This window comes from Tetranychus urticae, chromosome 3 (assembly GCF_039701765.1).
Source record: "Tetranychus urticae isolate SD_2017Ah chromosome 3, NJAU_TeUrti_SD_1.0, whole genome shotgun sequence".
Lineage (NCBI taxonomy): Eukaryota > Metazoa > Arthropoda > Arachnida > Trombidiformes > Tetranychidae > Tetranychus > Tetranychus urticae.
The window spans coordinates 6371250-6384109 of record NC_142960.1 but is presented as its reverse complement, the minus strand read 5'-3'; the positions used below and the strand labels follow the sequence as shown (position 1 = coordinate 6384109).

Genomic DNA, 12860 nt, shown 5'->3' with positions numbered 1-12860 from the left:
TGTCATACTCTTCGAGTTGTACTCTGCAGGTTTGATGATAAATACTTTCAAAGAAGCTCTCATTTCTCCATTGAACATTATCGTCTTTAAGGTTAGTCCGTTTCAAGTCATTACTGGTTTTGATGTTCATATAATAATTAACATGAGATGCAGCGAAATTCGGTATTTCAGAATGATACCATTGACTTGACAAATGAATGAAATACAAAACGTAAAGAACACGAATCAAGTGAGATTTTGAATCCATTGAGCACTTTGTTGATTGAAATGAACACAAAGGTTTGAAACAACAACGACTAAACAATCTTACTCTTTGTGTTTATTGAACACAGTTTGAGATGAAATGCAGTAAACAAAGGTCTTTGTTAGTAAGCTCAAAACAAAGGAAGGGCAAGTCTCGGTCAAGAAGTGGTTGAGGCAAAGTTACTTTTAACTTTTTTGCTTATTTTATGGTTACTCAATTGGAAACTTCAATGTTTGAAGAAAGTAATGATGTTCATGCTTTTCTCAATAGTAATTTGAAAAGGTCATTAAAACTTATAAAATGTTATTCTAGTTATCCTGGATTTTGGATTATTTCTGTGTGACATTTCATTTAAAAATATTTATTACACTTATTACTCTGGTTACCTGGCTATAAGAGGAGCGAAAGTAACCAACTCTCGTTAAACCTAAAAAACTAATACCGCTGGTGAGTTGATAGTGTATATCAACAAGTATCGCTGTTAACTTGAAGATTAATTCAATCAAACTCAATGGATTTTAAAAGTTTCATTTGTTTTTTCTCGGTGCTTCAACTTGCTTCATGTATGCAGTATATGCTAGTAAAGGAGGTAAAACCTGGTTATGTTGATAAAGAATGGGAACTGAGTTTTCCGATGAATATTATTGGTAAGTCTATTTATTTCTTGATATATTAAGTTAGTTGTTTCTTGTTGTAAGTTAGTATCTAAAACGAGCTTACTCAATTCTTGTACACTAACGAAAGGTTGAGTTACCGTATCAGTTAATGTACTTTGATGTATTGTAGACTCTTATCATTTCATTGAGAGTGCCTTTCTATCTGCCAGAAGTGATCTGAAGGCAATAAGACTAAAAGTACCATTGTCCTATTATCACCATGATATTAACTCGTAGACAATATTTTATGACACAGACAAAAATTTAAATGAAAAATTTTCTCTTCTAGGAACAGCATTATTACCTGATTTCGCGTTTCCTATTAGGGCTCCCCACTTGATCACAAACAGGTTTCGGATCGGGAATATCGTGATTCGCACATTTCCAACTGAAGTAAATCTGGTCCATGAAAACACCGAATATACCAAGAATATTAGCATGGAAATGGAAAGCGCTTGTGGTTCATCGAAATCATCATTTGATAAGACAGACATCGTCATGTTAACATTGATGGAGTATGATAATGATAATGTTACATCAAACATCGTTAAATCTATCAGAATCGATCCTCTTGCAGTTGAACTGTATACTCATTATGTGCCCATGAAAGATTTTGAGTCGTTTGTTCAATGGGCAGTAACTCGTGTTTGTGAAAATTATTGTGATGGAATCGCAAGATATAGATATAATACGGCTTCTTATTTAGCTTCGAATCCACCACATAAATGTCAATTACCTAACACTAATAATTGTACATTCAACGCCAACGAAATCGACTATCCTAAATTTATAGCCGAAACGGAAAAATTCATCAAAACTCTGAAATATCTCCTCATATTTGACTTTAGTTCGAAAACATGTAATTTAAAGTCGTTGTCCATGCGATGGAACCCGTTAATTCCACAAATGGTTCTTGAACTGGATAACAAAACTGCTTCATTGTTCCCAAAATTAACTGATAACCATTATTTTATTGCACATTTCATTGACACCAAGAAAAGGTGGACTTCAACTCGAAGCATTGATGAATGCAGAATTATTTCAAATTAGATTTTAAAATTAAGCTAAAACAATTTTGTTCAACTTATGAATACCTTTTGCAATTAATTTAACATTTTAATTTGTAGTTGAATGAACTAAAACTCATCTTCTAATAAATTAATACCGTTTTGGTATTTTTCTGTCAAATTTCTTCGCACTCAATGGTTCTATAAATTTTCTGTTAATCTCAAATGAAAGGTTTTGGCCTGAATGTCGCCGGAAAATATACAAATTTTTAGAACCCGACCCTTAAACCCAGGAAAGGCAGATAAATAAGAGACTAAAATAGAAAAAATAGAAAATAAAAGTTAGTTCAATCTTGTTGCGCCAATGATGCGCCAATGATAATCGAAGCATGTTAAACATGCGTTTAACATGTGCATGAATGATGCATGTTTGGTTGATTTAATCATTGATTGTAAAAATTCAAATGCTACGAACTGTTAATGATGATATAAACTCATAACTAAACTTAAAAGGATTTTGAGGAAAACTTTGACGCAACCTGAAAGCCAAAATATTAAATTATGAAAGAAACCTCGATTATCTTTTTAAAGATATTGGACAAATTTTAAATGAAATGGACGCTTTGGACAATTTACTGATTAGAAAATTGTATAATTTTCAATTGAATAAACAATAATTTGACAATTGTCGATCAAAAATTTTAAAAATTATAACTGATTAGGTTAACATGCAGGGAAAGGGAAGACTAGTATGAAAATAATGCATCAAAATGGATTGATAGATTGATGAAATTGAGATACAGTTACGGAAATGTAAGTATAAAATCATGCAATGGGAAAGTTGTAGTTGATTAAATGAAAAAATCACCAATTCCATGAAGGATATGATTAAAATTTATCTCCTCTTGTTGTTTATAATTGCAACCGGTGTATCGGCGAAACTTGATGGGTCTAAAGATGATCAGTTGAAAGGGCAATTTGTCATCAAGGGTCGTACAGGTTCCAAACAAATATTGCTCCGTCAAAATTACCGCTTACTATGGCTGAGTCTTGTGAGATAAAACGCGCTTCAACTACTCCTTTTGAGCCTTGTTTCCTCGCGTAAAAAGCCGACTGTGAAAAAGAAATGAAATAATAAATTATTGAGAAGAAAATTTGATAATTAGAAAAAATATTAGTTTAGATAGCGTTAGTTAGCTACTTACCATTGGATTTGAACATGGATATGAGAATAGGCGAATGTTTCCATCTTCATCTCCAGTTACCAGATATTTACCATTATTTGAGCAATGACAGCAAACATTGATTACATCGTCTATATTGTGATTATCCCAAATACCTTTTGATGAAATAAAAGCAAGAGTTAGTATAGTTTGTAGTTGTTGCTAAAAAATAATAGGAAATATTTCAAAATGGAACGCTAAACGCTAAATGGGGCCATCACTCAATCGGCCATTTAGCTAAAGAACAGTTTTAAATTCCAAATCAAAAGATTCCGATAATTAAACGTTTCTCGACTTGTTTTGCTAAATGAAGCACAAATAGTTAAACTATTAGAGTTTACGACTAACGATTAAGATTACTCTTTGGTTTACGACATCTTGATTGTGACATCTAGTGGTTGCTTTTGATTCTAATCAATTTTCAACTTTTCTCTGATCGTTTTTTAATTTGAAATAAATGTGTTTTGTTTTTTTTATTTTGTGTAACTACTGTAATTAAAATTTTGTTCAAATCTGAACATTTTGTGTTTGCATTGTTTAATATAAAATTATATGGTTAACGTACCTCTAACATCTTCACCTCCGGAACAGGTTGCATCGTGCCATTTAAGATTTTCTGAAGATGAAGAAATGCCGGTGAGATACCTGAAATTGGGAAGATCCCCTGTAAAATGTAAGGTAAGTTGATAGATTTAAAGAAAAAGTTAGTCAAATTTGCTGCTAAGGATTTGATTCCAAAATCAATGTTGACATTACTTACATATGATCAGTTCTTGGTAGTTGTTGTCATTGACTGAGGTTAGTAGAAAACAATTGTCTACTGACCATTGAAGACTCAGGATTGGATGTGGTCCCTACAATGGACAATGAAAATTTTGCAAGTGTTAAATGAATCAATTTAGTGGAGATACAATTAATGTAGCTTACCTTGAGAACGGATACTTTTTCATAGACAAAACCATCATCAAATACGGGCAAAAGATACATTACACCATCATGAGCTCCAGCAGCTAGAAAATTTCCATTCGGTGAATAAGCTAAACAAACAATTGGAGCCTTGCAAACATTCAACTGAGCTGCTAAACTACCGGATTCTACTTCAAGTATCTGTATTACTCCATTCACTCCACCAATAGCAAGTGCTTGACATAATGGATGAACAGCAATTGATAATAACTGTACCTGGATGTATCAACATACAAAGCGGAGCAATCGAAATAAAATGATAGATATTAGTGAAATCAATCATTTCCCATCTTGAGAGCATCACATCAATGGAAATAAACATCAACATTTAAATTGTGTTTCCAGATTTTGTCAGTGATTTGACTTACGTCTAACAATGTTTTCCAGGCCAATTTTTTGTTACCCCATCGACAAACCTTTGAATCCAAGCCACAGCTGAAAAAAGATGTGTCTCTCGACAGTGAAGTAATGCCTCGTAGCCCACCAGAATGTCCCTGTTAAGATTATTGATTTGAAACCGTTAATAGACAACGAAATACTTATACATTTATGTATTTATGTACAAATGATATCGATTACAAACCTCAAGCAAAACATCAAACTCCTTCCCACTCACCACTGATCCATGAGCAATGCAATTACCTCGAGTGCCTATGTAAACGTTGAAATTTGGATTGCCGTCAGTGTTTATCGGTAAACAAAGTGAAGTTATTCCTCCAGCATTTTGTGGTACCTGATTGGAAACAAAATTAAAAATTGATGAGAAGCTTTGAATTCCTTATCTTTCTTCAATTCAACCATAGTTACCATGATTGTGTTTAAATGTTTAAAGGCTAAGTCACCGATATCCCAGGATATGCAATGGCCATTTGAATCAGTCGAGACTAAAACGTTATTGGAAAGATATTTTATACATTCTATTGAAGCCTGTAATTGAAGAGTTGAAAGTTTAAGTTCATTTATCAAGACATGGTTATGTTGAATCGCGAAACGACACAAACCTCATGTCCTTTCAAATCGGTTACACGGAAGACTAGACCAGTTTCAGGATTTTGAGACCAAATTGTGAAATAACCATCAGCTGTGCCAGTTAAAAAGTCGCCATTTGATAAAAAATCGATGCATGTGAAAAGTATCGGTTCTTTTGATTTCTACAATGTTACCAGAAATTAAACTGTATTAGCGAAAGATTGATGCAGAAGTGACAGATTAAGTAGAAAAGGTACTCAACTGGTTTAATTAAATTTATTGGATTATACTTGGAACCAACTAATTGCCAAAAAGTTAAATGTCTATGTCCATATGTAATAATGTTGCTACCTTGAGGAAGTGGTTTGGCTCCAATCAGCTTTACATCCTTGGATAGTTTAGCCTTAGAGTGGAGAACAAAAAATAATGAAAATAACATGATAACATGACAACATGCTAATAATAATCAAAAGTCAAAAGGGTGTTTAAATCTTACATTGATTGTAGCGATTTCTTGATTATTTTTCCAGTCCCAGACAATCAATGAGACGTTTTCTTTATAGCATAGTATCAATAGGAAGCCCTGTAAATCAGATGAAACAGACATCGCATCAATCAGAATTTAAAATCGAATGTTGAATAAAAAATTCATTAGTATAATACTCAATTCAAAATAAAAGAATGCACCAAATATCATGGAAATTAATAATGAAAATTTGTAAACGATTTCCAAGCTGTGATTCTAGACTTTTATCATCTATCATTCATTAGATGATATTTTTTTACAACAAATGGTTTAAAACAAGTGTTTCAAGATTATTGTAAAATAAATTCAAGTACAAAAAGTATATTAAACTGACATTAATGATTATTGATTTATGTTTAACCTGTTTTCAATCGTAACACTAACAAACACTATAATGTTTTTAATAATATTAATAATCAAATGAACCCAAAATCTTACCAGATTTGTAAATGAAATTGAAATGAGAGAAGTGGATGGAGATAGATTGTCGTAAACCGCTGAAGTAATTAAATTTGAAGAGTCCCAAACACGTATTTCAGAGCTCTATTGAAAGTACAAGAAAACGAGACAAATTGTTAAATTGTATGTAAATGTTATTCACAGGTAATGGACCAGTTGTGTAATAATAAAGTTCAATCACTCACCGAAAACAATGAACCATTACTAAGTACATTTTCATGAGCAGTTGCAATGAATTTATCTTGCTCATTCAAAGCCATACTATTGGATTATCAATAAAAGTGAACAATGACAATTGTGTGTTAATAAGTATTGAATATTCTTGGATTGTAATCACAGTAAACATCTTACCATTGAATATCAGAAATATGTTCCTTGTAATGACGTTGAGTTTGATTCTGAGGATTCCATAGGACAACAATGGCTGCGACAAAAAAGACCAATTCACCTGAATCCAAAATTATCAAATTATTTTCCGACTTGTGGTTTCCTTTGTAGCCATAACTGTGTAAATCAAACAATTTAACCAATTCAAGTTAAGGAATTAAGTAAGATAATTGGTATTGAACCTAAATGTAAATATTAGGCCTAAAGATGCAGTTGATTGGGTTAACTAGGAGCTTTTAAATGGATTAGCCATTTGAATTTTGTTGACCTCGCTTTGAACTAATTAGTCTGTTTTGGGTAAATTGTTCAACAGATTATCCTTTGGGTGAACTTTTAATGGGTCCAGAATAAATGTCCACTTGTTTAGACCAAAAAGTGAATGAACTGGTCAGACCATTGTTTCAGCAAGAGTTTAATTATAATAGATTCATGCATAGATTACTCTCCATTATTAATGAAATATTATCTAGAGAAAGAAAAATGTAGAATTAAATTGATAATGTTTTGTTTTTCATTTGCAATGGTCCAGTGAAGTCCTGCATTTCTTGACTATATTCAGGTTCAGAGTAAATTGTTGAAAGGTCAGAAACCTGTGAAACTGTGTTCTTCTATTCAAATCATAAAGGGAATTGGATTTTCAAGATAATTATTATAATTATCTGGTTATCATAAGTAACCAGTAAGGTTAATCATCAACATCTCAAATCGGCAAGAGAGTTGATTTATTAACAGGTAAACCTGGACTCAACATGTAAAACTAATTGATAGATTAAAACTTACAACTAAATTTAGCTTCTTAGTTACCAATTGTGTGACAACTAATGATAATTTAGACTCTATATAAATTATATTAAACAAGGCATGCAGTTAGGCTTAATTAAGTTTTCATGAATGCAAATATGAAAAGGATACATCCAAGAGAGTTGAAAATTTTTATCTGGAACATTGATTCCCTTGAATAGATTTTCCTGGTCAATTGGTTGCGCTGGACTTTTAGATGCTAATGACAAGTGATCATCCATGTAATCTTCATGAGCAATCTTTTCAAGCACTGAAAGTCTATCTGCATCACCAAACGATGCCAATGAACCACGATCAAATGATGTTGATGTTCCAGATCGATGTTCACTTGATTTCTTCTCCTTTCGACGATTTTCAATTTTCAATTTAATTTTATCTTTGATTAAATCTGAGAACAATTTAACTCTTTCTTCGTCGCTCAAACTATTGTAATCTTTTCCCTTTGCAGATTCATTTCCAGCATTTTCTTTCATCATTGACATTTTTCCATTCTCCTTGGTAATCTGATTATTTTTCAGCTCATCTCTGTTCTCGCCGTCAAACCCATTTGTCTTGTCACCACCAATTGCAGGATCATCAACACTAATAGGCACAAAAATAACTGGTTCAACACTATTTCCTGATTTAGCCGATGAACGAGTTGATTGTCGCTTGGTATCGTGATGAGTCAATTGATTCAGTTTATTGCTGTCATTGGTTGCACTTTTGGTCATATTTTGATTTGATTGTTTACCCGATTTATTCGGTCTGGTAAATAACTTGTCTTGCTTTTTACTCTTTTCCGATTTAGATTCATTTGGTTGGCTATTTGGTTTTTTTACAACCTCAACGGCACTTTCAGTTTCAGATTTAGCTGAATTTTCAGTTGATTTATCAACTAACATATGCTTGCCTATTTTGCTTGGACCTAATTTACGTTTAACACGAAGCCTTGGTTGACGTAGTTTTGGTGATGTTTGGGTAGCAATTGTTTTGACTGTCACCTCTTCTGGTTTGGGCTCTTGGTTTGACCATCGATTTTCCATTGATTTAAAATCATTATCATTTGGAGTCCATAGTTTAGTAGCAGTTTCAGTTTCTAGTTGTAAATAATAAAAACAAAAATTAGATCACTAATGAGTAAAATGAGATGTTAATGTTACATGATTTACTGTTTCTTTTTCAATATTTCTGAAACTATGAGAACTAAATATTGAATTATTAAATTGATTCTGTAAATGATAAATCATCTTTTTCATTCAAACCCTTTTTTTTCAATCAACTTAAATATTTCTCTGGATCTCTCATTCCAAACCGAATCTAATACTGGGTTGATTTGGATGATTAATGGTTTCAATTCATGTGTTTACCTGTTGGATTAAATTGCTCGGAAGATGTTAGAGAGTTTACTGGATATTTAAACTGATAATCAGTGGAAATATCTTGATTTCGATGAGTTTCAATTGCTTCTAGTTCATCATCCTTGAAACCTTGTAAATTGATTGATTCCAGTGAGTTGGATCGTTGTTTATGAATAAATGATGGCTTTATATTTGATCGATTTTTGGCACTTTCAATATAAAATATTGTAAAATCACTTAACTGTCGTCGAAGCTGGGAGATACTCCGAATCTGTTGAGAGAAAAGGAAAAAGAAATGAGAAAATCATTTGTTTATCAATATTTTAATGATTAATCTACTGTTTTTATTAATACTTAGGCTTAATTAATATTAAGGGTAGCAAGGACAATGAAAAACCAGATAAAGTATAAAAAAATTGGAATCATTAACAATTAACTGAATTTCACAGACCATTTGATACCTAACAAAATGATTTAATGTTGACTTGTTCATTATCGATCAGTACATCATTAAAGTGCTTGATTCAAATTTTAACTTGTCCCATAAATCAAATAACAAACTCTTGGTGAGCTGAAATATTTATTGATTATTTTATATGCTACACAATAACTATCGTTTGAATCATTTTATTGACTAAGCTCAAGTAAAATGAAAAATGTCGACTATCGTCCAGGTTATGGCGATACGATTTACAATATTGGCTGCTTAACTAATAAGTTGATAATTTGATTGTTGATAGATTCGGCAAAATGACCATTATCAATCTTGCAATGCGAAACAAATCACTAATACAAAGACAAGTTTGAAACGGAAATTATTTTTGCCCAATTTCTGAGTGTATACACAGTCATTTGTCATTAATCAGCTGATTAACTATCAACATCAATCCATTGAAACCGATTACATTGTATTTCAGTAATGCCAGTAAAGGTAAAATAGACAGAGAAAAATTGAATGAAAAAAAGTCTCAAGATAATCACTGATATGATCATTTCATGGTGTAAAAATTTTGTTTTTTTTTCTCATTCTTGAATTGACAAATTAACTAAAGGAAGATATTGATTACTGTTAAAATCGATACTTCCATTCAACATTCATTTTAATCTAGATAAGAAAGGTTTAGCTTGAAGATATTTTTTGTGACAAATTTCACATGACAAATAATACGCCAACATTCATTATGTTAGCAATGAAATCCATAACTTGGTCAAGAAATTGATAGTTTGTTGCTATGTCGAAATGCTATTGTCCATTTGTTTAATGTATCAAGAAAGGTACGGCTGAAAAGATGATTATTGGCTAATGTTAATAAAGTTTTAAAATGATAAGTTAGGCAAAAAATATGATAAATTATTGCTTACCTCTTCACCATCACTTGTATACAATCGTCTGGCATCTTTAACCATTACTGCTTGCCCAAGATCCTTGATTACCAGTTCAAAGGTTCGTTGACTACGAAGATTGAGAAACACTCGGGTTCGTAATGTTGGATCTTTACGGTTAACTATGGTCACTATTTTACCCTCCTTTGAGTTTAATGATTGACTTCGAGGTGAATGACCCAAAACAGCGGGTAAAGTCGCAAAGGGAAGCGTCGATGAAACACTTTTACCCTCTATCGGAGCAAGGCCATTGTTTTGTCCACCATATCCAGTATCACCTCCTTTAGGTTTATCTGTTTTACCATAAGGCATAACTTGAAATCTATTGTTATTAGAGATAACATACGATGAACCAGATTCCAAGTCATCAATAGAGGTAACCCGTTTACCGGTTGTCGTGAAAATATAGCGAACACCAAAGGTAACCTGGCTTTTTCCATTGAGGTAGTCATAGAGAGATGTTAAACTGTGAAAATCTTTACCAGGAACTATTGAAACTCGGATACCGGCTCTAAAGGGTTCTCCATTGATATAAAAAGTGACAATCTTTGCACGATGTTCAGACGCTGCTTTTAAAGCTTTAGATCCAGGAGCTGTAAGGTCAAACAATTTATCCTTGGTATTACCAATATGGTTAGTATTTAATGGTCGCAATGGTTGATTCTGTGAATCCTGCATTTGCTAATTATAAACACAATTGTAAACAATTGAAATGAAATGAAGAAACACCAACAGACAAACAAAGCCAAAAGAAAGAGTAAATTACGCGGCCTTTTCTCTAACAGTTTTTGATTTGTCTTTGCGTAAGAGAGCCAATTTTAAATTCACTTTATCACATTTTCACTAAATGTCTTTAATTTGAAGATTAACACATGAACACAAATTATTTAATCTGATCACAGTAAACAAATTAAAGTATAGATTTTAAATTTACTTTACAAATCAAAAAAGTATATTGAAAAATTTGACCGTTCAATGCGTCTATGGAACTGTACAACCAAGTGAATGGGATAACAATCAGCTGATTAAACAACTGTAAGTCTTTAAATAAATTGAAAATTGAAGGATTGATGTTCATTATGAGATAACTGTGAGTTAACAGCAGCAATAAGTTGGTTGCTATTGAGTGGAAAAGTAGAGTTGAAAAGTTGTCAACAGTGGTCAATACAATGAATGATAGGTTACCATTGAACCTCAGGATGAGTGAGATTTTTTTGTGCTCTGGTTTATTATGAGTTGAATCAGTAAGTACAATGAACAATTATCAGAGCAAATCGGTCAATTTAATGGATTACACTGTTAAACAATTATCAAAACTGAACAAGCTGAACATCATTACCATCATAATGTTTCCATGTGAGTTTCCCTCTACATCTGAAATAATCTGATAACCATTTCTTATGGGAACTACTTTTGTCTGATGTTCACAAAAATTAATCAAGCTGTTAATTATAATACAATGTTGTAAAGGGAACTCCATGAGACAATCACAATTAAAGCTTCCTTTCTTGATTAGATACTCAATACAAAGTGAGAAAGTGAATTATGAAAAATAATACAACAGAGATGGCAGTTGAAGAGAAGACGAAAAATAAAATAGACTTCGATGCAATACATCGATCAAATAACAATCAATAGAAGCTCAATTTATTACCTTGATTGTCGTTACAAAAAAGGATTTTAATAAAGCATAAAACATGAGAAATTTGAACGGATTGATTTAAATTACGATTAACCAGATATTTGATAGACCAGACTTGTTTACATTTGAAAGGTAACTCCAAGTTAACACTCTTGGTTATTGTTAGCTTCAGCTTTTAATTTAATCATGAAGCTAATACAAAGTGTAAATTAACCTAATCTACAAAATACAATGGTAATTGTAACTGTGATAAATTTTGGTTTTACATTGAAAATTTGGGTTAAAAGTCAACCTTCAGTTAGGCCAAGATACCTTTTTGGGCTGTGGGTATGAAATGGGTTAGAAGCCTAATTAAGATAATCTGGAATGTTTAGTTAAAATAATGATTAAGTTGGATCAATATTTTACAATAATGCAGCAATAATAGTTTAATAGTTGAATGATGATGAAAATAATAATAGTTGTCATTTGCTTCTTCTTGATCTGCACTTTTCATGTGAAATTTATTGGATCGATTAAATGAAATTCAATTTTATTTTATTTTATTATGTGATTAACCTACGCCATCCTTTATCCTGTCCTTGGAGGTTTAGATTATTATTTCATTATAATCATTATTATTAATATGTTTGTAAGTTTCATGTTTGAACCAGCTTTTGCTTTCCATGTTTAACATTCATTGACTTATATCTTGCTGCCAAAATTGTAACCATTTCACTATCAAAATTCAATCTAATTCATTTATTTTCAGACAGTTTTCTTCAACTAACTGGTTGATTAGTAGATTGGCTTATGAAGGAGTTATGAATTATCCTGGTTTGAGTTGCTAGACAATGAACATTAAATTAATGTTCAAATAGACTGTAGAGACACATACAAAATTCAGTCCAAAAATTATCAGATACATTTATACATATAATTCCCTGGATGATTATCATTGTCATGGTGATTAGCATTGTTTTAAATTGCTCTGTTCATTATTGACTGTCATTAATTTTAAAATGTATGTTATCAAATGATTCGGCTCATTTACATTATGTATTTCAGTCCTTCATTAGATGTGTAAATTATTAAAATTTTCAGTCAAGTTTGATTTCATCTACAAGAATTATTGTGAATTGATCAGCATCCATGAATCTGGCGTGTAAAGGATGAAAACTGAGAAGTGAATGTTCACGTAAATTATTGGGTTTTGAATCGATAGTTGACTTATCAAACTTGAAAAACGGTTAAAAAGATGAAAGCTACTAACTATAA

General features: G+C 31.8%; 1 protein-coding gene across 1 annotated transcript; it reads right to left on the bottom strand.

Annotated features, from left to right (window-relative positions):
- Nucleotides 1-2538: 2538 nt before the first annotated feature.
- DCX-EMAP (Doublecortin-domain-containing echinoderm-microtubule-associated protein) lies at nt 2539-11541 on the bottom strand. The gene is made up of 17 exons (XM_015939863.3): nt 9941-11541; nt 8588-8849; nt 7350-8316; nt 6402-6554; nt 6236-6311; nt 6030-6134; nt 5562-5648; nt 5328-5468; nt 5098-5247; nt 4904-5023; nt 4680-4829; nt 4465-4590; nt 4058-4312; nt 3891-3984; nt 3696-3794; nt 3113-3246; nt 2539-3020 (listed from the first exon to the last, which is right to left on the bottom strand). The coding sequence occupies exons 1-17, from the start codon at nt 10637-10639 to the stop codon at nt 2892-2894; spliced, it is 3747 nt and encodes a 1248-aa protein (XP_015795349.2). The 5' UTR covers nt 10640-11541; the 3' UTR covers nt 2539-2891.
- Between the last annotated feature and the right edge of the window lie 1319 nt (nt 11542-12860).

Excerpts from the sequence above, each read along its gene's own strand:
- DCX-EMAP (XM_015939863.3), bottom strand. The coding sequence starts at position 10,639 with ATGCAGGATTCACAGAATCAACCATTGCGACCATTAAATACTAACCAT. Across the intron at positions 6,555-7,349 it reads AATTTTCAACTCTCTTGGAT|TTATGGCTACAAAGGAAACC; the intron begins GTATCCTTTTCA and ends TGATTTACACAG. Across the intron at positions 4,313-4,464 it reads CCTGGAAAACATTGTTAGAC|GTACAGTTATTATCAATTGC; the intron begins GTAAGTCAAATC and ends TGATACATCCAG.